This window comes from Pestalotiopsis fici, assembly GCF_000516985.1.
Source record: "Pestalotiopsis fici W106-1 unplaced genomic scaffold PFICI_Scf_6, whole genome shotgun sequence".
Taxonomy (NCBI): Eukaryota; Fungi; Ascomycota; class Sordariomycetes; order Amphisphaeriales; family Sporocadaceae; genus Pestalotiopsis; species Pestalotiopsis fici.
In genome coordinates this window covers 3,266,501-3,291,841 of record NW_006917096.1, presented here as the reverse complement: position 1 = coordinate 3,291,841, position 25,341 = coordinate 3,266,501, and the positions used below count along the sequence as shown (strand labels likewise).

The 25,341-nt window shown below is 50.6% G+C and overlaps 5 protein-coding genes across 5 annotated transcripts; 2 read left to right on the top strand and 3 right to left on the bottom strand.

The window, feature by feature from the left end:
- Window positions 1-3,068: 3,068 nt before the first annotated feature.
- PFICI_09464 (uncharacterized protein) lies at window positions 3,069-4,492 on the bottom strand (the record flags this gene model as incomplete). Its single annotated transcript, XM_007838045.1, has 2 exons — window positions 3,069-4,214; window positions 4,463-4,492. 2 exons carry the CDS (start codon window positions 4,490-4,492, stop codon window positions 3,069-3,071), a joined length of 1,176 nt encoding a protein of 391 aa, XP_007836236.1.
- A 4,711-nt stretch (window positions 4,493-9,203) lies between these two features.
- On the bottom strand, window positions 9,204-10,976 carry PFICI_09463 (uncharacterized protein; the record flags this gene model as incomplete). Its single annotated transcript, XM_007838044.1, has 1 exon — window positions 9,204-10,976. The coding sequence occupies one exon, from the start codon at window positions 10,974-10,976 to the stop codon at window positions 9,204-9,206; it is 1,773 nt and encodes a 590-aa protein (XP_007836235.1).
- Window positions 10,977-11,553: 577 nt separating this feature from the next.
- PFICI_09462 (uncharacterized protein) lies at window positions 11,554-12,448 on the top strand (the record flags this gene model as incomplete). The annotated part of the gene is made up of 2 exons (XM_007838043.1): window positions 11,554-11,600; window positions 11,728-12,448. The coding sequence occupies 2 exons, from the start codon at window positions 11,554-11,556 to the stop codon at window positions 12,446-12,448; spliced, it is 768 nt and encodes a 255-aa protein (XP_007836234.1).
- Window positions 12,449-12,953: 505 nt separating this feature from the next.
- PFICI_09461 (uncharacterized protein) lies at window positions 12,954-14,729 on the bottom strand (the record flags this gene model as incomplete). The annotated part of the gene is made up of 2 exons (XM_007838042.1): window positions 12,954-13,730; window positions 13,782-14,729. 2 exons carry the CDS (start codon window positions 14,727-14,729, stop codon window positions 12,954-12,956), a joined length of 1,725 nt encoding a protein of 574 aa, XP_007836233.1.
- A 3,179-nt stretch (window positions 14,730-17,908) lies between these two features.
- PFICI_09460 (uncharacterized protein) lies at window positions 17,909-22,253 on the top strand (the record flags this gene model as incomplete). The annotated part of the gene is made up of 4 exons (XM_007838041.1): window positions 17,909-18,050; window positions 18,215-20,748; window positions 20,804-22,158; window positions 22,214-22,253. 4 exons carry the CDS (start codon window positions 17,909-17,911, stop codon window positions 22,251-22,253), a joined length of 4,071 nt encoding a protein of 1,356 aa, XP_007836232.1.
- Window positions 22,254-25,341: the final 3,088 nt, after the last annotated feature.

Below are 25,341 nucleotides of genomic sequence, written 5' to 3'. Positions count from 1 at the left end.
TTCAACACACGAGATGAAACTTGGGCGTCCGGTCTCATCGGACTTTTTGCAGCAGATAGATTGCGACGACCCTTTCTCCGGCTAACGATACTTTTCTTCTTCTTCTTCTTTGATCCTATTCTATTCCATCCCATCCCGCTTGCTCGCAAGCCACCCTGCCCACCCATGCCCACGCTTCTCAAAGAAGCTATTCCAAAGAGGAAGTTCAATGGAAAACCCTCAGACTATCATGAGACGAATGAAGCGCACCATCGCAAGTCCTATCTCTGTAAGAGAAAAAGAAGAGGGTGTCTATTTTCCTCTAGAACAAGCATGGAAATAATTTTTTTCATCTGATCTGCCAGATGAAAATAGAGTCAATAGAAGAGATGTGAGCGATTTAGTCCTCCATCACCACAGTCATCCTATGCGATGGGATGAATGAAAATAGAGTCGTGCAGAGCTGTACAGAATTGGCAGGTCAGTTCCAGATGAATATCGCAACGATATGGGCCGGATTGCGACAACGTCCAACAATTCTAGTCGACGACTCATTGGTTTGCATCCATCTAGAGCCAAAGTTTTCTAGGTTTCACCCCCAGCGTCTTGGGTATGACTCAATTCGAAAAGGGAGATGATGCATTCATGCTCTATTCGCACAATGCTTGCATCACATGCTAGATAATGTTTATATAATAGTGTTTGCACTAGCCTGGCCAATGGGCGAATGACATGCACGACACAAAATAAAGCATAATCGTTATGGCCAGACTGCAAGGGTTGATTGGTGTTATTGATTCTCGAGCAGCTTCATGCAAAAAGCTCACCGTATTGCCTGATGCTACACGCCATGGTCATGGTATTGCTACGTTAATCAAAATGTAATAGGTTCAAACCCCAGAACAATTCGAGTAGTCTGATATGTAGTGTAAATCATGGAGAAATGCAATGGCCTTATAGCGAAATCAAGCAACGATCGATACGTGGAGAGGGAGCGCAATTGCATGGAAAAGGCAAGCTAGAAGGACTAGCATTGAAACATTCTGTGCCATGAAATTATACTCTAGAAATCTCTCACTCACTCACCTCTCCGCCGCCTAGTTGTTGACCCAAACCAGTTTGTCGGCAGCGACTTTCCTCTAATTATTTCAAGGTCATAGGATTAAGTAGTCTTGAATTCTGGGGATCGTCGTTGCCTATTTCTTACTCACTTTGTCTACACTGTGAGTCGATTCATATTGCCAATAAGAACCATGTAATCGTGATACCTCCCACGGAGAGAACCTCGTTCCTCGCACTCAGGTAACCGCCAAAATGGTTGTCCGTATAAATTGTTATGCCAGCTTTCTTGACATACTGAGCGGGATATGATTATGCCGTGAGGTCCACCTGTGGTACGATCATAGCAATGTTATTGACGGTAGTATGAAGGCGACCAAGCAGCCTTTGATGATTCACAGTCTCCCGAAAAGTTAGAACGAGTCAAAATCCTTCACCCCAAGAATTTTACGATAAATAAGTAAAGCAGAAAGGAATTTCGCAACGCCTTAGATAAGGCAAGATTCTTGGGACAATGCGATATCAAAATATCTAGAATGACATTGTAGTGATGTATCATTTTCAAAAATCTTGCAAAATACCTACCAGATCTCTGAGTCCCTTTCCCTACCTGGTGCGCCAAATTCCCCCCGATGAAAGATTGAAGCAGAGAATCGAGTGTGTCAAGGATCCGGTTCACCTTCCCTGGGTTTTGGAATAATTCCGAATTGAACGCGTCGGAGACCTCTTTACGTATCTCATGTTCTTCGCTGGCCCTAAAGTCAACGGCCAGCCTTGTATGATTGCAGAGAATCGTTTTTGCTTGATTTCTAATTCCCAGTCTCATTCTCTGCTGTATAGCAAGAACCCAGTCTTGAGCTTGTTTGTTCCCACAACCTCAGCGCCAATGCCAGTGTGGTAAGAAGAAGAGGCCCAGAAGTATAGCTGCTGTGTTGCATGATAATATCAAGGCTCAACGGAAGAAAGCAGATGGAAAGAGACAAATGTGAGACGAAAGAAATGACTGCTCCAAAGTGTGATGCGTGATGCGTGATGAGGCTGTGAAATGAGCGGGCATGCAGGCTTCTTACCAAAAATGGGCAGAGTGTTGCAAGCCCACGTTGGAAATGTGACATCTCATATCACCGGAGAAGGGGATCTTGATGACGTGAGGGAAAACATGGCGAAGTTGGTCCAATAACAAGATGAACGACACGGAAATCTGCCGCGTCAATTGCAACAGCGAGGCAATGCGCGTGAAGTGGGAACCCAAGGAACCGAAGCAGGTAACCACACGCTGGATTCAGCGTGGTGAATAGCGTGCTCAAGACAACCCGGGAGTTTGGCCAATACCTTCGACATGTATACGGCGGACTCACATTCGACGGATTGTCTGAGGAATGTGGTCTGCCGGGCCAGCAGCTATTTGAGTTGAGCAAGACTGCAATAATGTGTTTGGTACAACACTTGGAGGTTCATCATTTCATCTATTTGCTCCAAACTTTCTCCTCTTTCTGCATCTATTTGTCAACTTGTCTTTATCTCTCACGCACACTCGCTTTTATTATACTATTTACTTGTTTTCCCCTACTTCATAAGTCTTCTTCAACATACAAAACAATAAAATCAGTCAGCCCACTGTTCACCTAAGATTGCAGTAATGTCCAAGTTGCGTAAAAGAGTCAGAGTTGGGTATCTCAATGCTAGTACTATACTGCCTCGCAATGACATGCTGCGTCTGAATGATGGAGTCGCCAGAAGAGAGAGAGAAAAATGCCCAGCTCCAGATACTAAAACCAGAAGGTCCCCCCCTTTTCCCTATGCACAATAGCCAACCACTCCTTTCTGATGCCAGTATTTATGCGAGATAATCCCGAAAACCATAGCCAACTCCTAATTTTTATATACCAGCTTCTCGCTGCGTGGTCGCTCTTGTGAAACAAATCAAGGCCCCCCACGATGATCTAGTCCGCGCCATGCATTACCCGTAGTGGCCATATCTTCCTAGGCCACGATTTATGGTGTTTGCCTTCTTCTTCTTGGTCGGTGAGTCAGTCCTTGATCAGCAACGGCTTCATGATCTCCAGAGCCTTCATGCTTTGGTCATACGACAGGATGACGGCGCCGGCCCTGGCCGTCGAAAGATACGACAGCTGCTCGCTGACGCCCGTGTCGACCATGTGCATCTCCGAGACAAGCTTTCCAGCCACGCCCGAAACGATACCCGTGGCCTCGAGGGTGAGGTTCTCAAGGTCGAGGAATATCGGTACGAGATCTCCGCTCATATCGCCCACGACCGAGTCGCCAAACACGCCCAGATGCTGCTTGTCGAGCAGTAATGAAGGAGGGTCTTCTTGAGCCAAGGTCATGGACAGGAAGCGGGGCTGCAACACCAAGACTGATATCAGGCTAGTGTAGAGCTTAGTATCAACATTGTCGAGCCAGCTTCTGCGACTGTTGTAGCCATTGCCAGTTGGCTGGCGGCTTGGGGCCGGACGGCGATAGTCGGTCATTTGAGTCGTCTTGGAATGCTCCTTTCCAGAGACGAGCACTAGACTGAGGCCATCCTCGATGTAAGGCACAACGTCGCGCTTTTTCAAGAGCTCAAAAGTCCGTGTCTGTAGTTCGGCAATGTTTGACGGGGGCGGTGTTGACGGGGGCTGGCTGCTGACACTGGGACCCCTCGAATGTGCTGAGGGCGAAACAAATGTGGACTCGTCTGAAAATTCAAAGCCCCTCGACAGGAGAGCTTGTTGCACCGTCTGCCGGTCCTTTGTTGGGACAAGGATGAAGTCCGAGTAATATGTCGTAATGAAAAAGATGGGAATCCCGGCCATGGCGAGTGGTGAGGTCAGCTCCATGACTCGGCTGCCAGCATCCATTGCAGCACTCTCAACTGATAGAATCAGATAAGTGTCTTTTGAAATCATGACAGTCTTTGAGGAATCCTTGGGTAGCCTCTTGATGATGGGTTCAAACACTTTCTCGGCCCAGTTGCTGTGACACACAACTGAGCACTCGACTGGCGTGATGCTGATATTGAGAAAGCCATGCTTGTTGTCTATACTCAATCCTTCAATTGCCTCGTCGAGGTTGTCTGGATCGCAGTCTCCCTGCGGCAAGAGAACCTGCAATATCGGCTGAAGAAAGAGCGGATATAGACACAATGGAATGTGTATGAGGCTGAATGTGCCGTCCTGTCATGAAAAGCATCAGCAGTTTGTCCTCTGGGTATTAGTCATGGCGCGTGTTTAGACGGTAGGCTTATGTTCATCCCATGAAGGACCCGCAAAATAGGAATTGTGAATCCGACTCTGGCTTGCAAGGGTCGATGTCGCGGGTTTCGTGGGTCATGGCTTGAGATATGGACAGAGGAAGGCAAGTAGAGAAGGAGGGAAGAAACCAAACAAAAAAATCACGACCAGCAAATACGCGCGCAACTTACAAGAAACGATATTTGGCTAGGAGTATTCATCATGAAAATGAAATGCGCCGATCGTATATCACACCAAGGAAAGCAGCAAACATAAATAGACAAGTAGTCAATAGATGATCCCCTTCCTCACTCCACCCTGCTGGAACTCTCCCTGCCCGGCCCGGGATGCGCAGACCCTCCAAAAGCACAGACAGGATGCGTGACCGGCGCAGTTAAAAAAAAAAATATTCCAGGAGAATGATTGGCAGCGGGAAGCGAGACAGGCTTTTTTGGGGGGTCAGGTAGATGTGAGTCCTGTGCTTTCCCAGAAAAGTGACCGTATGGTACGGTACACGGGCGGCAGGGTCTTGGTGGTGGGCAGTCCAGCGTCTTTAGAACCTTCAGAGGCGAAAAAGAATAAAAATTTTAGGTTCGGGTGCCGTGCCAAGAAAAAAAGATTTTCTTCTTCTTTCTTCTGGCGATATCACGAAGAATGAGGAAGGGATTGCGAATTTCCCAAATTACCAATTGTGCAGAGAGAAACAACAAAGCGACCAAACACAATAGGACGACGACGACGGCGTCGGACTGATGACTGTTGTCGGCACACCCCCAGGCCAGAGAACCCAAGACCAGAAAGCCTTACTAAAAGACTCACGAGATAAGTTGTCAGCCGAATGATAGGACCTGAGTCGGGGAATTCGACGGAACCTAGGCTAACACAAAGGCGCTTTATGGGGCCGAAAACGACGCCAATTGCTGATGCATCCAGTTTGGGTTGGGGACTTGAGAGACTGGAGAATACCGGAGGGACCACATATAACATGCGCCGACGAATGGTAGCAAAAGGCTGCTCCAGAAACCTGCACAGGTAGGTGAAAAAAAAAAAGTGTATGTATGCACCTTTTCTCAGTCCGGGCGGGGAGCTTTTCCTCTGGTAACAGGGAATATCCGGACAGCCTTGGCCGTAATTAGTATAGGCAGGGTAACTCGGGTTGGTTGGTATTGTGTAGGTAGGATATAAGTTTGTAGATAAGGCAAGGTAGGTAAGAAGAGGAGTCCTCGATCTAGAGACGGGCCACTGCCTAGGCAAGGCAAATCAGATAGAAAGATAGGCAGGTAACGCAGGTTACCAGGTGTGGTGAAGATGCGGTTCCCAGATCAGGCGCAGATGTCTCTGATCGATGCCGACGCAGATGCAATCAGATGCAATGCAGCCGGGCCAGGCCCCAGAATTCTGTTGAACAGAAGGTTGCCCCTCCCCCCTTCCCTTCAAACAAAAGAAGGGTCGGTGTGTTCAGGAGTCGGACTTGACAGGCAAGGCAGACAATGGAACCACCCAAGGGTCTTGAAGGTTTGGCAGGCAGGCAGGCAGGCAGAGAGTATGCACTGTGAGGTTGAGCAGATCGTCTTTGTTACACGGCAAAACCGGCGAAGTTCAACGGGCAGCGCCGAGAGATATATGTGCAGCCAGGCAGTCAACAGGAAAGCAACCATGTGCTGCAACAACAAAAGACCATGTCCACTGCCCGCCCGATGGAGAGAGGAGAGGAAGCAAATTCAGTAGGTAGGACGCTTGGGCTTTTGGAGGGGTTCGACAGGGGACCAACCTCAGAAGCGGTCCCTGAACCGAACAACATCATAGATGTCCCAGAAGGGTATTCCGCAGGACGCTGTAAGACGTAGCTGTCCGTCATGACCATAATTGCCAGCATAAGCGCCGTGGGGTGACATCGTCAGTTGAGGGCTCAAGAGGTGCCAGAGCGCCCAGTTAACCACCCGTTCACCCACCCACTGGACTTTGGGGCGGGATACAGACACAAGTCTAGGTGGGGTTTTGGACCGACTGCATACCGACAGCATGTTAGATGCAGGTACTGTTGAGCAGCAGAGAGGCAGCCTCTGGGCTCGAGACATTGGAGGCGCGAAAAGTCGTCAGCATTCTTGTCCCCTCACCAACATTCAATGTTGATACCCATCGTCACTTTTTCCCAATAAAGCACATTGCAAGACAAGGGGCATCGCATCATTCGGTACTCGCTACAGAGGTCATGTTTGGTCTGTATATTTTTCAATAACTAGTATGCACTCTAATTTTCGCCGAGAATATTGTGCCCCCAGGGCAACATCAAAATGACCCAATACAACTCGACTCCAAGAAAAACCCCCCCAAGCATATTATTAATATATACAGAGTACATCTTGAATCTACCTTGTCACTAGCGGAGTGGGACGACCAGCATAATAACATGGACCGGAGGCAGGTTATAGCCCGAGCTGCATGCACAGGGTAACCCGAGAACGTGGGGGAGCTCCAACCCGTCGCACCACAGCGGCCATCAACCAATGCATTATCTGCATAGTGATGTCTCTGTCTCGATCGAGTCGAGGGGGATCCCGCGAGGTTGGGGGAATACTCTCTCTTCCCCGAGCATGATTCGTTTGAATGCTCACGTTCTACAGCAGCAGCGTGGGTGGTATTGAGAACACGTCATACCAGAGGAGAAGGAAGAGAACGGTAGTAGACCCAAGAGAGAGCCCATCAGTCAGAGTGCGCCAACACAGCCCGACTTCAATCTATGCTACCTACTGCCCAGGTGTACATTATATTTGCCCACCTACAAACTTTTCCGTGTCCTCCGAGCATTGTGAGCACGTCGAGCAGAATGTCCACGTTCCCATGTCTACTACTAGCGAAAGAGAAATACCGCTTCCCTTCGACCCCCCCCTGCGATGTATCAGCTTGGCTGACTGAATCCCAGCGGTTTTCAAGATTGTTGTTTGATGCGCCCAATAGTGCAGCTGTTCACTATGACCCGCAGTTTTCCACTTTGAGCCGTCAAAGGTGCCCCTAGAGCATCACCCCGCTCAACTCACAAATAGTAGTTGTTGCTCTCTCACTCCCTTGCATGTGGACTGCTAAACTAGACGGGGACAGGCAACTTTGCGATTCGTGTTACGCAAAGCGTCATTGTCCCGCTCTCTTTTCTCACAGAGGGGAATTTTCCCCAACCCAGCAACCGCTAGCAATTAGGTTTTTTTAACCAATCTGTGCTGCAATCACGAATTCGACACGCTGGAAGATGCCATCGATCTCAATTCAAAACTCGAATTGCGTCTCAACAAAAAAGCAATCCATCTCACAATCAGCGCATCCTTGGCAGAATGATCTGCGCTCCCGCGCCTAATTGAGCCGATACTAACCTCGCTGAAGCGGGTGACACTCCCACAATCCCGGCCGTTATCAGTCAAGTTTGTTGCCCATGATAATGTCACATCACACCCGCGCTGCGCTGTCTGCCCGACATACCTACTACTTTGCTTGTTTTTGCGCATAAATTATCAGCCCCAGCCCAGCCTAGCCAGCCTAGCCTAGCCTAGCCCAGTGCAGTCCAGGCGTGAGGTAATCTCGATACCTCGTCACATCACCCCCCGGGAGCGCCATGCTGACATGAGTCTCTCACATGATGGCAAGAAACCATGGACAAAGAATTATAGTCTTCACGTCAGCAGAGAGATCAAAACTGAGTTCCGGCAATGGCACGGCAATTCGTCCAATTGGGGGGAAGGAGGGGACACAAAATACGTGCATTGAACTATACTACTAGGACAATATGCAAAAGCTTTTATGCTATCCCACTCGTCCGGGTGCCTCCATCGTCAGAGGCGCATACCGCCGTACATATCATACATAGTACAAGCAAGCAAGCAAGCAAGCCCACCCGACGGTATCAAGGGTCCTGCGAGTGTTGCTCTTGGCGTGGGGCTACGCGCTTGTTGCCCATCTCGATTCATGCGAGCCATGCCAGACTCAGTCGCGTGCATGACTGAGTAGTATTCCGAAGAGTGCTGTGTTTATCGCAAGGGAGATCATCTCATGATGTTGGGTCTGTGAGTTATGATTCTGAGCGGGAAGGAAGAATTCCATCTTTTTTCGTCTCTTTTTAACCATTATCAGAACAATTTTGGGTTTCCATGCTTTTTGCTACGTAGAGTTGTATAATAGACTCAACCCTGGGAAGCTCAACCCTCACCCAGCCAACGGTTTTTTTGTGCAGGGTTCCTTTGCCGCTACGATCGGTTTTGGATTATCAGATCTGCCCTGTCTGCGGCTATACCCGATGTTGATTAGACAAGTTTTCTCGGTATGCTGCATTCAAACACCACGGCATGATAACGAGAAGGGCCAGTCGCACTCCTCCCGACTGGCTGTCTTCATGCGGGTTAAAAAAGTATTGTCTTTCGTCGGTTCTGCTGCTGGTTGTGATCATTGCGCCCACTATAGCGATGCAAGTGCATGCAAGACCTAACCATCGATCTAATATAAGCAGTCAATCTAGCAGGTGGGCAGTGATCTGCCGCGTGCTGACCAGCAAAGCCAATACCCGATTGGGAATCCTGCAACTGTATATCCCGACGATAGTGACCCCCTGCATGCAAGTAAGCAGCAGCAGCAGGATGGGATGGGGCTCGATAGTGTAGCTACGGAGTAGATTGCGCATGTGGGTTCCCCAGCTTGTCCCTATCGTGAAGCGGGCATTGGTATTTTTTTTTTTTTCGGGCCAACCCACATGCTGTTGCGGGCATCCATATCTTAGTCTCACGATTCCGAATCTGCCCGATAATAAAGAGCTCTCGGGCCTACTTTAGTCATCCGCTTGAATGCAAGCGTAGTGCCGCGAGCAAAGTCCAATGTAAGGTGACACATCGTCACATTGATGTCAGAGCCGAATACGGAGTCGGCTGCTCGAGTCAGACAGTGTGTCTGTATTCACTGATCGCGCTTCTTGACTCCAACGACTACTAGATTGCGAGGGCTTTCTCGAAAGTCAAAGACGACTTCGACCCAGCAGTCCTGCACGAGGTCCGAGTGTTGCTTGAGGAATAGCCAGCGGTCGGTCACGATGAGAGATTCCACGACGCCGGCGCTGAAAGCCATCAAACTCCAGATAGCACTCAATTCCCTCTTGCGAGGCAGATACTGAGCTTCATACCGCGCAATCTCCTCGTCGGTGATGTCGCCCAATTTCTCCTCAATGATGTCGCAGTGTTCGTGATAATCCGAGTGTGTCGTTAGCTTTGCGAGAGCGCCTCTTACGTAGGCGTGTAGCGAGGTGTAACATTTCTTTGTTAAAGACCCGATAATCACCGGGTTGGTGCTCATGTTGAAGGGACTCGAAGATGGAGTCTCGCTTGACTCTTTGTCGTGATAGATCTTTTTGATTACGCCTCGGTCGAGGAAGATTTTCTGGAGAACAGCCCGGAAAAAGTGGCGGGTGAAGAATCCATCACTTTCCTGCTCGCCCCAGTTCTGTGGTGCCTGGCACGCCATCATACGGGCTGTAATGTTGAGGCGAACACCATGCTCCTTGTAGGTACTCAACCTCTCGCTCATCGGAAATCCTTGAGGGTCGTATTTGGCAGATTCTCGAACCACGCGCCCGTTCAAAGCTTGAAGACTGGGGCGCATGTAGGGAAGTTTGTAAGATGGCGGGCCCAGCTTCTCCGTCATCAGATTGTAGCAGCATCCAACAATGGCCACGGCGCGCACCTTGGGATTCAACACAAGAGAGCGGATGCCGTGGTGGGATAAGTTTCCACACGAGTGAATCGAAATGGCCATCATGCGAAGGTCCTGAGATGCTTCAGGAGTCTCCTCCAACTGCTCAACCACATCAGACAGGTCTCCGGACTCCAGTCTGCCCGAGACATAGCGAATGAAGCCTTTTCCGTCCTCGGGTGTGTAAAGGGCCTCAAGCTCGCGTCTTGGTCTGAAGTCGACGACTTGCTCCGGCAATTTTGCAGCCAGAGATAATTTCTTGAGCATCTCTTCGTCTGTGAAATCCGTGTCCGTGCCCTCTTTCTTGTTCTTCATCATCTGGTGCCATAATTTCTTATTACGCATGACCTTCTCCTTGTCTGCAATGCCCGCGATCATGTCAAGCTCCTTGGCACCGGCAATATTGTGCTCGCGACCCTCCACAGCCACGATATGCTTGTTATATGGGGCGCTCGCTAGAGCTCTTCCCAAGTAGTTTTGGCCACTACCAAAATCGACAAAGTGCGTGATCTCCTCGCCCGTGATGGATTCCACATCCCCGGCAAATTTGTCCACATAATTGGCGAAATTGCTCACTTCGTGGATTTTCTTGGGCTTCATGCCCACCGACACGAACCTCGTCAACTTGGGCGGCTTTTCGTCCGCGGCGGCAAATTTGCGCCCCAGGGAGAATCTGCGGATATCCTTGATATACTGCAGAAAGCTCTCTGGGGGCATCTCGCCCTCGGGAAATGCGCTCAGGTCATCCCTCATGAGTATATCCAGCAGGCGCATCGGGTCTGTCCTCATGAGGTAATCCTGCCAGTCCTCTGGAATTATCTGCTGAAAAAGCCCGGGCTCATTGGTGAAGAAGTCCAGAATATGCACGCCACCGCATAGTGTCTGAAGCAGATCAGAAGTTGTCGCGAATTCTAATAAGCTTGACACATATTCCTCCGTGCTGCCCCAGCATTCGGCATAGGGCAGAGGTTTTGAGGGTATCATGGCGAGAATCTGCAACCAAATCTGCCACGAAGAAATGGACTTATGTTTAAAAAAAAAATTGGTGGAGTGTTTGCTGCTATTCCTCTGGAATGAGGAATATGACACACAATTTTCACTGGGCGTTCTCCGTGGCTGATTTATTCCTGGTTTGGCTGTCGAGAAGGTTTAGAAAAATTATATTGAAAAAATTGCACTAATCTTTTTGGCGGTCACATTTCTGGATCCCTTCTCCGAGCTGGCGGCTCCCACCCGCCGAGGACCACCTAAACAGCCCGCCCCGGACGGGGGAGCCGCTGGGCTGGAACGCGCATTTCCAAGACAAGAGGGAGCCTAAACCCACCACGTCATCCCCCCGAAAGAGCCGCCCCTTACCCAAGGCTTTACAGCCTTGTCATACCTTGAACCCTTCCATCTCCCATCCCAACTGATTTACATACGCCAAGAAGACGATTGTCATTCCAATCATCTCTTTTCTTTCTTTTGTTTTCTGCGTGAGATACCCAGATGTAGCCAGTCCAGCGAGCTTCCTTTGCGCATTCAAGAGACACCATCTTTGGGAACAGAGGCTTACTAGACAATGATGTCCTCAACCAACGAGGAGGATCCCTTCCTCCAGGTACAACAGTATGTATTGCATCTTTGATTCACTGCTCTAGGTGAAGTGCATCCACATTGGAGTGTTTAGCCATTGATATAATCGCATCAAACACAACCGAAAAAAAAGCAGACGCTGACAGCGCACGCAACACAGAGATGTACTCGCCCAACTCCAGCAGACGCGGCCCATCTTCTCGTCCTACGTGCGCATCCGGTCCTTGACCTCGGCACCTTCGAACCCGGAGCTCACCTCGGCGCGCGCCGACTTGGAGACCGCTCTGGGCTCCCTGACCGAGGACCTCGAGGACCTCCGCGCCGCCGTCCAGGCCGTCGAGTCCAACCCGGCGCAGTACGGCCTCTCGGCCGCCGAGGTCAAGCGGCGCCAGCGCCTGGTGCAGGAAGTCGGCGGCGAGGTCGAGGACATGGCCGAGGAGCTAGCAAAGGGCGGCGCGGGGAAGCAGACGAGCAACAGCAAGGCGCGCGCCGCACGAGCCGCGGCCTCGGGAGACCTGCCGGACCCCAATGCCTTCGCGCTCGAGGACGGCGAAAACGAAGACGACGACTATGCGGCCGAGTTTGAGCACCAGCAGCAAATGCAAATGATGCGCGAGCAAGACGACATGCTCGACCAGACGTTTGTGACGGTGGGCAATATCCGGCGGCAGGCCGACGACATGGGCCGCGAGCTCGAAGAGCAGCGCGAGATGCTCGAGGTGGTCGACTCCATGGCCGAGCGCGTCCAGGGCCGTCTCCAGACTGGCCTCGCCAAGATGGCCTACGTCGCCCGCAAGAATGAGGACCGCTGGAGCGGGTGCTGCATTGCTGCACTCATCATGGTCCTCATCATCTTGCTTGTGCTCCTCCTGATATTATAGAGAAATGCCCCAGACAGTGGGAAGAGATAATGGGACGGGACTGTTTCCATTGGAGATGGAGCGGAGTAGCTCGCTTTCAAAGAGGATAAATTGGGACTGCAAATGTGCCCATATTGTGTGTTACAGCATCGGCGCAACGGTTACGGGCACTTATTGGATTTATTTACAATACTAGAGGGCGGGATCACTTTGTATTAGTAAAAAGAAAAAAAGAAAATTCCTTTAGGGGTCATGAGATGTAATGATGTATACATCAAAATGAATTAGATCTCTTGGGTCTATTTCAAGGGACTGAAAATATTCGGTGCATGAGGCACCTGGCCACACAAGGGCAATATAGTAGAATCAATCTCTCCATCAACTCAAAATCTCTATAGTGTTGACGATGAATTTCCCTTTTCCCCCAATAAACGCCTCTGCCTGACTCTTCTATGACATGACCTTCCTGGTGCGATATAGTCCATAGAACAAGTTTATTCCATCGTCTTTATGGACCAGTGGATTGTCACCGAAGATCAAGTCCGAGATCCTTTTCATATAGACTTGCCAGAACTGTGAGCCCATGCACAGCTGGTGTCTTGTTGGGCGCCTTGGCGGGGAATTCCACCAATGCTTTGCGCAGAGCTGCTATTGCTTGATTTCCGTATAGGTTGATGAACTTCTCTTCGTACAAGTGGATCATGGCTCTCAGGACCACACATTGTGTGTCCGAGATCTCGTTGGATGGACTATTGACGATCTTGGCCATGCTTGTCCAGTAGTTGGCTGGTGGGTAGGGGTTCCTCGTCTTGACCTTTGAGAAGTCTCGCAGGGCAATGGAAGCATAGCCCACACCAAGACCGGACATGCGCTCATAGTGCTGTTGGTCGGGCATCCAATGTCCATCTGGTTTCCGCCATCCAAGGCGCAGTCTACCTTGTTCCATCTTTTCGTTGCCTCGGATTCCAAAGAGAACTGGGCATGCTACCCGGAATTTGGCCATCATGATATCGACCAGAGATATACCACGCCACTGGAATTCCTTCGTGGAAAAGATCTGCGCCGCAATCACTCCGATTGGGTCGGCTTTATGCGGCATTGGGCCACATTCACCATCAAACTGCTTAATCATATCCTTTGCAAGGCAGTTCAAGAGATAGAGAAAGAGTGATGGAAGTTCTCCATTATGAAGCGCTTCTTGGTCTGGTTGTCTTTGATCGCGAACGTACTCGGATGGATCGACCAGAGCACTTGGAGGTGATCCACGTACCGCTGCAGTCAACACTGCCCGAATCTTCTCCAGCTGTGTACTTGTTAGCGTAAAATCCAGATTATAAGCTCTCCATCCTCTCACCTGTTGCCTATTGGCTCCTTTCTCGCCAGTTAATTGACCGATACATTTACGAATCTCTCGCCTCATGTTTCCAGCGTTCTTCTTAAGCTCCACGTTGGTTGTCATTTGCTGTTTGATAGAAGCACGCAATTTCTTTAGACTCTGGTGGATTTGTACATATCGGTCTGGGGACTGCACAGCTACCGGCACAGGAGCGGTTGTGGTGGCCGTGTTGAGTCCATTGATAGCTGGCGCGCCTGTCGGTTTGCCGAAAAGAGTCGGTACAGGTGTGGCTGATTTGCCAGCCGCTGCGAAAGGGCTGGGACTCGGAGCAGCGGATGAACTCTGTATCGTCGCAAACGGATTCGGCTTCGTAGCAGTCTCGTCCTGTTTTATAGCTGCAGGGGCCGCTTCTTGTGCTGAGGGGGTAGGGGCGGGTTTTGCGTTTGACGCGACTGTGCCATTAGTCTTTTCGGTCGGAGGCGCAATAGTAAACGGTGACTTTGAGGTTGCGGAGGCGTTTTCCGAGGAAGCTCCTTTTGGCGCAATTGATGGGGCGGCTGGTTTGATTCCATTTGTGCTGACGTCCTTTGCTTGTGCTGCTGGAGGTGCAGTCTCTGCAGGCGGTTTCGGGGGCAATTTGGGAATATGTTGCGCCTCGAGCTCTCGGAGCTTCTTTTCTTCCTCTCTTAACCTCCTCTCTTGCTCCAAGCGGACCTGTTCTCGCTTTTGCTTCTCAAGGACTCGCGTCTCCTCGTCATGTATGCGCAGCTGCTCGAGCTGGAACGCATGCTTCTCCAGGGCCTGAATGGCATGATCTCTTACACGATCATGCTCATCCTTGGAGGCTGCTAAAGCTTCGTGATGGTTGCTGATGTTGTTTCTATCATCGGAAAGGTAGCTTCCATAGCGGTGTCTGTCCGGACTTGGGCTTGCGAGGCTCGGGCGAACAGGTGAAGTGCCTGCCATGATTCTGATGTTCTGAAGACGGACTATCGCATGTTGTCGTGGCAGGGATCGCAAGTGACTGTTGGCGTCTGCACGCGACGCAGGCTCAGTCACGAGTTATATCGTATTTTGAAAAGACCAAATCAATGCTTTATTGACTTGCGCGCAGCCGTAACTCAATTTGCCCAAGTGTAGCTTTCTCGGTTGCAACGTTGTCGTTCAAATGGAAGTTTGGAGCCGCAAATGCTGGGATTGACATTCAATTGTTTCTGCCAAAGGGTGGGTCTAGCCTCTTGAGGGATCGATCTATGCCCGCCATGCCCAATCAGGCGGGCGGTAAGCAAGCAGCCCCACTGCTACGTCTGTGACAGTCGATACGGACGTTACCCAGGTAAGGTAGCGACGCAAGGACCCCTATCGAAACTTATGTGCATTTATTTCCCGTTCGCTGAACACTGAAGCTACCGAGTACTAGGTACCTAGGTACATGCTCTAAGCTCAGGCAGAAAGTTATAAAAGTCAACATTGAAGTTGAACAACAAATTTCATATTTGCAACAGCCATTCATTCATTGAGTTTCAAGTCTAAGGAAAACAAATCTCGGCAATAAGAATTAAACTACTCTAATCCCGGAATCTGACACAAGAAATTTGTTTCCAAAAGAATGCTTGAATATAATGACTATTCTCTCTCACTAGGAACAATGGATTTGTTCAATCTGGACTGGTAACCTTGATGGGTAAGCGTTTGTTGGAAGATTTTGTTCCCACGATACATCTGTAAGATATTTGGATACCTACCTTGATATTTTGTGTCTAGCTTGAAAAATTGTGTGATTCAAGCATTTGAGTGCCATGGACAAGGTAGTAGATGACAGAACGTCAGAATACGAGGAGGATCCATAAACAACAGTGCCACAGTTCTTCACATGAATCATGAACAGTATTGGCAGCACTCTGAATACTCCAACAACATTGGAGTTACTATATATATATATATATATTATATGTCTTTCAGTGGCATTATCGTTGGATTTGGGAGACATATATTTGGTCCATCCGGTTTTGCGCTCCTTTGGACAAGTTGCAATATTATGCTAGTCAAGTGTTTTTGCACTTTTATGGAGTGCTATCCAATGTGACCTCCAAGGGTACAGCATCTGTGCCGGTCCCGCCCCCTGTTCAATGTTGTTTGGAGTGCAGCTGCGTTTTGGCGATCACCAAGCACGTCTTGCGTAGTATTCTCAGGTAGATGATTATCCCAAAAAGCCCAAGGGACACAGGAAGAGATCAACCTGTTTGTTCAGTGTTTCCCTCACAACAATGAGAATACTACTACCGAGGCTCCATTTTATCAACGTTGAGCTAAAGCCCAAGGAAAGCCTGCTCGACAAGTGCTCACTCCACCAGTTGGCACCCAACCAATTCAGTTTATTGTTGATTGATGGATGCTACACTAGGAAGATAAAAGTTGTGCTAAACAAGCCGCAGGTGTCACTAAAGGGCGAGTGCACGTATGCTTCGCATGTCTCGCCGTCTCCAATGACTTTGCTTGATTCTAGGCATGGGATGGATAGATGATGGCATACATCATGATGAGATCCTACCTTGTCTAGGTACCTTCGGTAGACTATGACGACAGACGGGATTGGTACCAGCCTCAGAGACGACGTGTTACCCTGTCAGATTGAGCGTTTCTCTCAATTGTACTTGCCCTACACCCTACTTGACCTTTGTCTCAAGTAAGTACACTGAATTCGCTTTTCTGGATTTCAATTGCTGCTCTACGGAGAACAGGCAGAATGACCAATGGGCAATACGTAGACGAGACGAACGATGCAGCTGAGGAGTGACAAGCCACTATCTTTCTGCTGTCTCGAACCTTGAACCGCTAGAGCAAGCTCTTAGGATGTGGTGTCATTAGTGAGCGCACCGCTAACATTTACGTCGTAGCTTAGCCCCCCTCAATTTGCAGGGGTAGCTTCGATGATCGTCCACATCTTTGGGGATGTTCAGGTGAAGGTAAAAAGACCCCCTTCAAGGCCACATAAGCAGAGATTTTTTCTGTGCTTCAGCATTGTAGCACGTGTCCGATCTGATAACAAGATTACACATCCGTAGAAATTGTAATTCAGCAGCAAAACAAGTATGAGCACCGGGGAATTGGTGATCGGATAACGGGATCCATGCACACGCTTGTTTCAGTAAAAGAGCAGACACGGCCAGCAACTGTCTCGCCCCCCTCGTGGAAGCTCCAGCTTGGGGATGAGGACGGGCCGCTAGTGCTGGCGACGAACTGGCTCTAGATGAAGGCTAACCTGGAACCGGCTTAGCAGCGGAGCCTCTGGAGGGGTCGGCGAGGACCCCAATGCGCTCTGAGCCCCCCAATTCCATCCCATAGCTCTACTGTGTAAGTCGTTGCCCCCATCCTAGCTGCACACTCACCAACACCCGACTGTTCTTGGCCCTTCCGCTTCATGTACCCCGTGTCTGTCGACCTCTCGCTTCAGGGAAAGAGGCTGCTCAGTGCTACCTGAGGTACCCAGCAGCTGGGTGTTAAGCTTGGGCTCACTCCCGTCTCTGAGGCCCTCACAGTGAGCCAAGTAATCCCAGACCTTGCGGCGCTCGCTACCTTTGCCTTGCCGCACTGCACCTCGACGACCTTTGTGTCCTAACCAACCCTGGAGCCATCCATTCGAGACCTCTGGGAGACAGAATCCTTGGGCCACAACTTCCTTACATCTCCTCCCCATCATCGTCATCGCCATTTCATCTCTTTTCCCTTTTCCCCGTCACCACCATCCCAACTTTCTTTCCCTTCCGTCCCTCGACAATCCATTCCTTCTCTAGGGATTCGCCCATTCGGATCGGAATACCTTCGATACGTCCAACTTCTAAATCGTCGACAAACCACAAACCTCCTTCACATCTCTCATTTACCCTCCTTTTGTTTAGTCGCAAAAGCCCACGCAATCATCAAACACAAAACACACATACAAAACAACCTGCGCATTTGTCCCGTCCATGTACCGGCGCGCACGATAAACATCAGCTCACCACCAATCAGCTTAGGTCCTGTGAACAAATACGTGAACGACAGTTCCTAGCTATTCAAACCCACATATCTTCCCGTCCTGGTTGATAGATATATCTACCACAAGAGCACCTGACGTGCAGCACCAGCATTACTGCTTGCCCACCATGGAGCAGCAGAACAACCAACAGCAACAGCAGCCTCCTGCTGGCGGCGTACCAGGCCCAACTGGTCGTCGTCTGCACATTGCTCACCGTCGAAGCCCCTCCGAGTTGACGCCTTTGGTGAGCATGTTTGCGAACCCTGGAAGTAAGTATACAGTATTCCCTTTTCCTTACCTCAGCCCCTCCCGTGTACATCGGCGAACTCCATTGGCGAGAAACTGGTGTACAACTCTACCCCTACGCTCAACGCACCTCGCCGGTTTATACATGCATGTATAGACAAGTGGCTGACATTTCTTTCTTCTATAGTGGAGCAGCTTGCTATTCAACAACAGATCGAGCTTCTACAGCAGCAGCAGCAACAGTTGCAGGCTACACACCAATACATCAACATGGGTATGATGCCGCCCGGACAGATTGCTCCTGGTGGCTTCAACCCTATGCAACAGGGTATCAACATGGCGCAGCAGGGCTTCCAGTTCCCGAACCAGCTTCCACAGCAACAAAATGTTCAACTGGGAGCTCCGAGTCAGCCCATGTCACATCGCCGTAATCAGTCGGCACTCCCCAATATGGGCATGGGCCCGCCTCCCGCTCCTTCATCGGGAGCTTCCGGTTCGACTTTTGGCCATTTCGATAACTCGCAGCCATCCGGACGAGAGAACGCTTCCCGAGGAGGGCGGGGCGGCCCTCCGGCCGGAGGTGGACATCAGCGACGACACTCCCTAGCTCTTGCTGATGCCAAGAAGGCTGCCGAGATCGCTCAGCAGAAGCGAACCACGTCGGGCTTTTCTTTCCCAGGCCCCAATGCCTCGGACAGTGCCCCGGCAGATGATGCTAAGCCTGCAGCCACCACAACTACCGATACCCCTATTGCCCAGGGCTCCTCGGCATCTTCTCGAGGTGGCCGCGGTCACGGACGCAGCCAGAGCATGGCAGTTGGTGCCAACGGTCGAGGACATGGCCGGGGCTCTGGTTCCATTTCTATCGGTAACGAGGGTGGTCAGGGCAGCGACTTTGGCAGCCGAGGCCGTGGCGGACACGCCAGAACCTCATCCAGAAATTTTGATGGCAACTGGCGAACTCAGTCTCAGACTCAAGGCCAGGACCAATCCGGTGGCCAGCAGTCTTTCCAGCCTGGCCATCGATCCCGTGCATCGATGAGCCAGTCGATTTCGGGCGTTGGAGCCTTCCAATATCCCGGTCAGCCGCAGATGGTGCAGGTTCCCGGTCAGATGCCGATGATGCAGATGTACCCTGGCCAGCTCAACCCCATGCAGCTGAATCAGCTGCAAGCTCTCCAGGCCGCACAAATGAACGGCCAACATCTGGTTGGTCTTCAAGGAAGCCAACACGCTCCTCAACTGAGCGGCCAAGCGAACCAGCAGCAGCAAAGGAAGACTCTCTTCACACCTTACCTCCCGCAAGCAACTCTTCCTGCACTGCTCGGCGATGGTCAGCTTGTCTCTGGTATTCTGCGTGTCAACAAGAAGAACCGTAGCGATGCATACGTCTCGACCACTGATGGCCTCCTTGATGCCGATATCTTTATTTGTGGTAGCAAGGACCGCAACCGAGCTCTGGAGGGCGATCTCGTCGCTGTAGAACTGTTGGATGTCGATGAGGTATGGGGCCAGAAGCGTGAGAAGGAGGAGAAAAAGAAGCGCAAGGACATCACTGATACGCGGTCCGGATCTACCGCCGGTACAAGTCAGTCCGGATCTGCTAACGCCGAGGACGCCGGCGCGGGTGAGGGCGGCATTCGCCGCCGTGGCAGTCTGCGCCAGCGCCCTACTCAGAAGAAGAACGATGATGTCGAGGTTGAGGGTCAGAGTCTGCTTCTTGTCGAAGAGGAGGAGATCAGCGATGAGGCCAAGCCGCTCTATGCTGGCCACATTGTTGCCGTCATTGAGCGCGTTGCCGGTCAAATGTTCTCGGGTACTCTTGGTTTGCTGCGCCCGAGTAGCCAGGCCACCAAGGAGAAGCAGGAGGCTGAACGTGCCGCCAGAGATGGTGGCCGTCCTCAGGAGCACTCGCGCCAGCAAGACAAGCCCAAGATTGTTTGGTTCAAGCCAACCGACAAGCGTGTTCCCCTGATTGCCATTCCCACGGAGCAGGCCCCTCGCGACTTTGTTGAGAAGCACCAGGACTACGCCGATCGCATCTTTGTTGCGTGCATCAAGCGTTGGCCTATCACATCTTTGCATCCTTTTGGAACTTTGGTTGAGCAGCTCGGCAAGATGGGTGACCTTAAGGTGGAAACCGATGCTCTGCTCCGTGACAATAACTTCTCGTCTGACGAATTCTCGGACGCCGTTCTTCGCAGTGTCAGCCTTCAGGACTGGTCGCTTGCAAAAGAGGACGAGGATGCCATTGCTACCCGCCGGGATTTCCGCAGCGAGACGACTTTCACTCTCGACTTGGCAGGAACTGGAGAGCTGGGAAATGCTGTCCATGTGAAGACCGAATCGGATGGAAAGATCGAAATTGGTATCCACGTGCCGGATATTGCACACTTTGTCAAGGCCAATTCCCTTGTTGACCGTGAGGCTAAGAAGCGCGGCACCGCAGTTCATCTGGTAAACCGAACTTGTGCACTTCTGCCACCTCAGATTGCCAATGAAGTCTGCACTTTGACCCCGGGCGAAGACAGACTGACTGTCAGTGTTGTGTTCCGCGTTAACCCGCAGACCGGCGCTGTCGCAGAAGGCGACACCTGGATTGGTAGGAGTATCATCAAGAGCTCTGCCAAGCTCTCTTTGGAACAGATTGACGATGCCTTGACAGGTCAATCTACCTTCAAGCACGAGACCGTTCAAGCCAAGGACGTCCAGATCCTGAACGTACGTTGTCCCTTACCCCTTAGCATCACCACGCATTCATGCTAACATTCCATAGGCTGTTGCTCAGAAGTTCCGGGAAGCCCGACTTGGCTCCGAAGATGAGCCTATCGCTCCTCTCAGGCTCCTCCATCAATTGGATGATGAGAATATTCCTATCAAGCATAACCTATTTGATTCCACATCTGGTACCGAGCTCGTCGAGGAGCTGCAGCACAAGGTCAATGCTTACGTCGCTCAACGCCTTGCTCAGGATCTACCGGAGAAGGCCCTGCTCCGACGTCAAGGCGCCCCGAACGCACGCCGTCTGCAAACCTTTGTGGAGCGCATGAGGGCTATTGGATACGACTTTGACACCACTAGCAGTGGTACTGTCCAGAACAGCCTCTTCAAGGTTGATGACAATGATATTCGCAAGGGTATGGAGACTGCGCTGGTCAAGAGCATGAACCACGCCAAGTACTACATTAGTGGTAAAACCAACAAGCTGTTGTGGCCGCACTATGCACTAAACCTGCCTCTGTACACTCATTTTACTGCACCTACCCGCCGCTACGCCGACCTAGTTGTTCATCGACAGCTCGAGGCTGTCCTTTCCGAGGGCAAGATCGAGTACACCGAGGATGTTGACAACTTGGTCAAGACGGTTGAGTCTTGCAACACCAAGAAGGAGTCTGCCCAGAATGCTCAGGAGCAGAGCATTCACATTGAGTCATGCCGCATCATGGACAGGAAGCGCCAAGAGGTCAACGGTGACCTCATCAGCGAGGGTATTGTCCTATGTGTTTACGAGTCGGCCTTTGATGTCTTGATTCCCGAGTGGGGCTTTGAGAAGCGTGTCCACTGCGACCAGCTGCCACTCAAGAAGGCAGAGTTCCGAAAGGAGAAGAGAGTTCTGGAGCTGTACTGGGAGAAGGGCGTCCCCAGCTCTGCATATGTCCCCGAGGACGAGAGACCCAAGGCACACCAATCCCAGAGAGTGTCCAATGCCATGGCGGCTGCAAAGCAAGCCGAAGAGGCCGAGAAGGCCAGAAAGGAGCGCGAGGAAGCTGCTCGAAAGCAAACCGAGACTGGTACCATTTCTACCGATGATGTTGACGCACTGTTCGACGACGATGAGGACAACATGTCGGACGTGACAGAGTCCATGGCAGGTGCATCTCTTGCTGAGCGTCCCACGCAAAGCGTGCCTGGTTCGCCGACTCGATCCACCTCCAACACTGGAGTCTTGCATCGCACTCGATCTGACTCAAAGGTCCCCATGGCTGAAGCTGTCGAGACGCGCTTGACCAACAAGGAGAAGTACCTCAAGTTGTTCGCCCTGAGAGAGGAAGGTGGAGAGTACATCCAAGATGTCACGGAAATGACGAGAGTGCCCATCATTCTGAAGACGGACCTCTCCAAGAGCCCACCGTAAGTAACCATGCGCAATGTACAATGATGTTGAAGCTGACTCATATATTTTCAGGTGTTTGACTATTCGCTCGCTCAACCCTTACGCTCTGTAGTGTGCGAGGCGTTCCTAGGCGTGAAAGCTTGGCAAAGGCATGATAGAGAAAGTATTTATCACTGAAGCTAAGAAGAAAAGCATTGTCTACAGGAGAGGGAGATTGAGATGGTGGTGTGAGAAGAGAAAAATCAAGGTAGATTGTTATCGCCATATAATCATCCAGACAATCTGGACTCGTATAGCCCACCCGTAGACTTTTGAATGAGGGATTGTGCTTTGTACACTTTTGGTCGAGAGATTGTGCCCGAAACTAGATATAAGAGGCTGTCTGTGACAGAACATGCATGACTTTTAAAACAAGAAAGTTGGGAATACGTTGTGAGGTTATAGGTGAAAATGCCCATGTTTACCAGAGTCTTCCTCATTACAATCAGAGGAATAAAGTTTGATTCCTGCTCTTATCGCACTATTAAGGCATTCATAGAGTATTTGCAAAGCCAGGGTGAAGATGCTTCAAGATTCATTCTGCTGGTTGAGCAACCAGCTCAAAGATAGAAATGGCAGCTAATTTCTGTTCTGTGCTTGCGAAATGAGGTAGCGAATCTTCCCTAGTATATCACGGAAGACGGGTGGCAGGAAACGCAATGCAAAGGAGAAATCAAGACTGGTGTTGAAGATAGCCATGTTTTCCTTTGTCGGGGCCTCGGGTTGACTTGTGTAGCGAGTATTTACGTGTTTTCAGGTTCACTTGTCTTCACCGGTCGAGTTGGGTAGAGGTAATGAGTATCGTTGTCGGCTGTAAAAGTCTTGTAATGTCCAGGTTATTATCGCGTGAGCTCACGTGCACGGGCTGCGGTGGCATACTGGTCAAGTGGACGGAGGTCAGATTGGTAGGTTGTGATTACAATAAAATCATAGGAGGGTCAGGTCGAGAAGTTGGACTAGGAAAGAAAACGACAACATTGGTCATCAACCCAAGGGTTGATTTAATAATTGGCCCTTGCCTACGAGGGAGTAACTTGATGAGTTGACTACGGATGCGCGGAAAGAAATCATACCGCGATCCGATGGTATCAGCCAGACTAGATGCGGACTCTATAAGGGCCTTTGCGAACGGAATATGCGAGGAGTCACCGGGGAAAAGCAGAAAAACAGCCCATTTTCAGTGGATCTTTGAACCACGGAGAAAAGAAATGCCAAAACATGATCTCTTTCCCTCCAAAGGTACGCAGCCCGATAAACGGGGACACGGGAAGAGCTCGTTCCTTTGTTGTATGCAAAGGCAGAGTGTCAAAAGTGCAGGAGAATTTCTGATCGATTCGGATGCTCCCATTGTTCGGCAAGTGGATACTTCACAAGGCAAAAGGGAGATCGACGACCGGTTGAAGCTTTCAGAGTCGAAGGGGGGGTGGGTGGCAAGGCTTTCGGCATCATGTTTTAGAGGGATCTTTCAGGATCATTCTGTTCCGGCGGAGTGAAGAGAACATTCGAGCGTATGGCAGGTGTTGCTTACTGGCTCACTTGAGCCTCATGTGGAGTCTCGGAAGATAAGTTGAATCTAGGCATGGACCATTCGCATGCTTGACCGTAAACAGAATATGTCGTCAATGTGAGATGTCTGAATGACAGCCATAGAAATTATGACGTGATCAGATTGCTTGATGTGTAAGAGCTAGTAATTCTTACTTATTTCTGAGTTTTTCCTTTTCTCCTCCTACTTCTATTTCTCCCTAGTCTCTAGTATTTGGAACAGACCGCTGGAGAAGAGAGGGAAACACTGTTTAACGCCTGGGTTGTAACGGCCCTCCTCGTGACAGGCTCGAGCACGGAGGTGATTCGGGGTGGGGCCAGGAGAGAAGCAAATGTATTAGAGTATTGCTACGGCCCCGCTGGGTTGGGGCTCCCTTGGTTATACTAGTCCCGGTTTAGAGACAATCGATATAGTCTGAGCGTCTAATGCACGTGTTGTTTTACTCAACGATATCCTACAGGTCCTGTAGTCTAAAGAATGCCGTGAAGCCACATGCACATCTGATTGCACGGAAAAAGGCAAAGAGGAAAGAAGAACAAAATGAACATGGTTTGTTTCTAAGCGGTCTACAATGACCTACCCAAGAGACCAGACCACACCCAGACAGGAGTACCTGCAGGATGTGTTCCTGTCATTTCATTTGCCAAGGCAAGCAGGAGTGTGTTGAAATGTTTCTTCATAAGCGCCCATGTCGAGGAGGCCCTGTGCGTGTGAAGAGAACAGATCTTGGCGATCTTCACAAATGTTCAGCCAGATCCAACGTTGGTGTTGGGACGCAGGAACGGGGGGTTAAAGGGATTCCCAGGAGGTCGCAGCAGACAGGAGGCTTGAGGTGACATTGGCTCCTGAGCTGACAAGGCTCTGGAGGGCTGCAGAATGCTCGGCAGGCTTGGGCCTGCCTGGCACTGTTCATAAGTGCCCGTCGATAATCCAAAAGATATGAGAGAAACACTGGAAAACTTCCTCAAGTGGAGGATTTCTAGGTAGATTGAGTAAACAAAATCTCGGCATTTCAATAGAATAGCCGGTATCAAGGGCGGCATAATGGGGAATTACGACAGCTTAAACCGGGCTAAATTGAGTGTATCCAATTGATCTGATTACAATGAGGCAGCCGCCGTAAAGGACGAGGCAGATACCGAGAGATCCATACAAACGAGTTCAACGTCGTCACGGCCGGCATTGAAGAAAAGGCGGTTTCAGACCATCGGGTCGCAGGCGCCCGTTGTTCGAGATGGGAGAATTCCTGAATTCCTTGGGTAGGTAAAGTCAGGTCATGAAAGCCATGGGACTAGGGGTGGTTGTGGTGTTGCGAGATCCAGGGGGTGCGAGGTTGAAACGGAATATGAAGCAAAAAGGCCCTCAGCAGCCCTGACAGGTACGTGCAGAGCCGCTCCGGGTGGCCTGGGGTGGAGGGATGGGCTGCCCTATAAACCACCACTGTTAGCGCACATAGCGCTAGCTATAGCACCCCGACCTATAAGGACCCCCTGCTCGGTTTGGTCCTTGCCCGGGCCCCGGGACCTGCCAAGACTCGGCTTCGTCCCAACTTTCCTTGTAAGCTTACCTTAACTTAATGTACCTGCTCATGGGCCCTGCCAGTAACCGAGTCTGT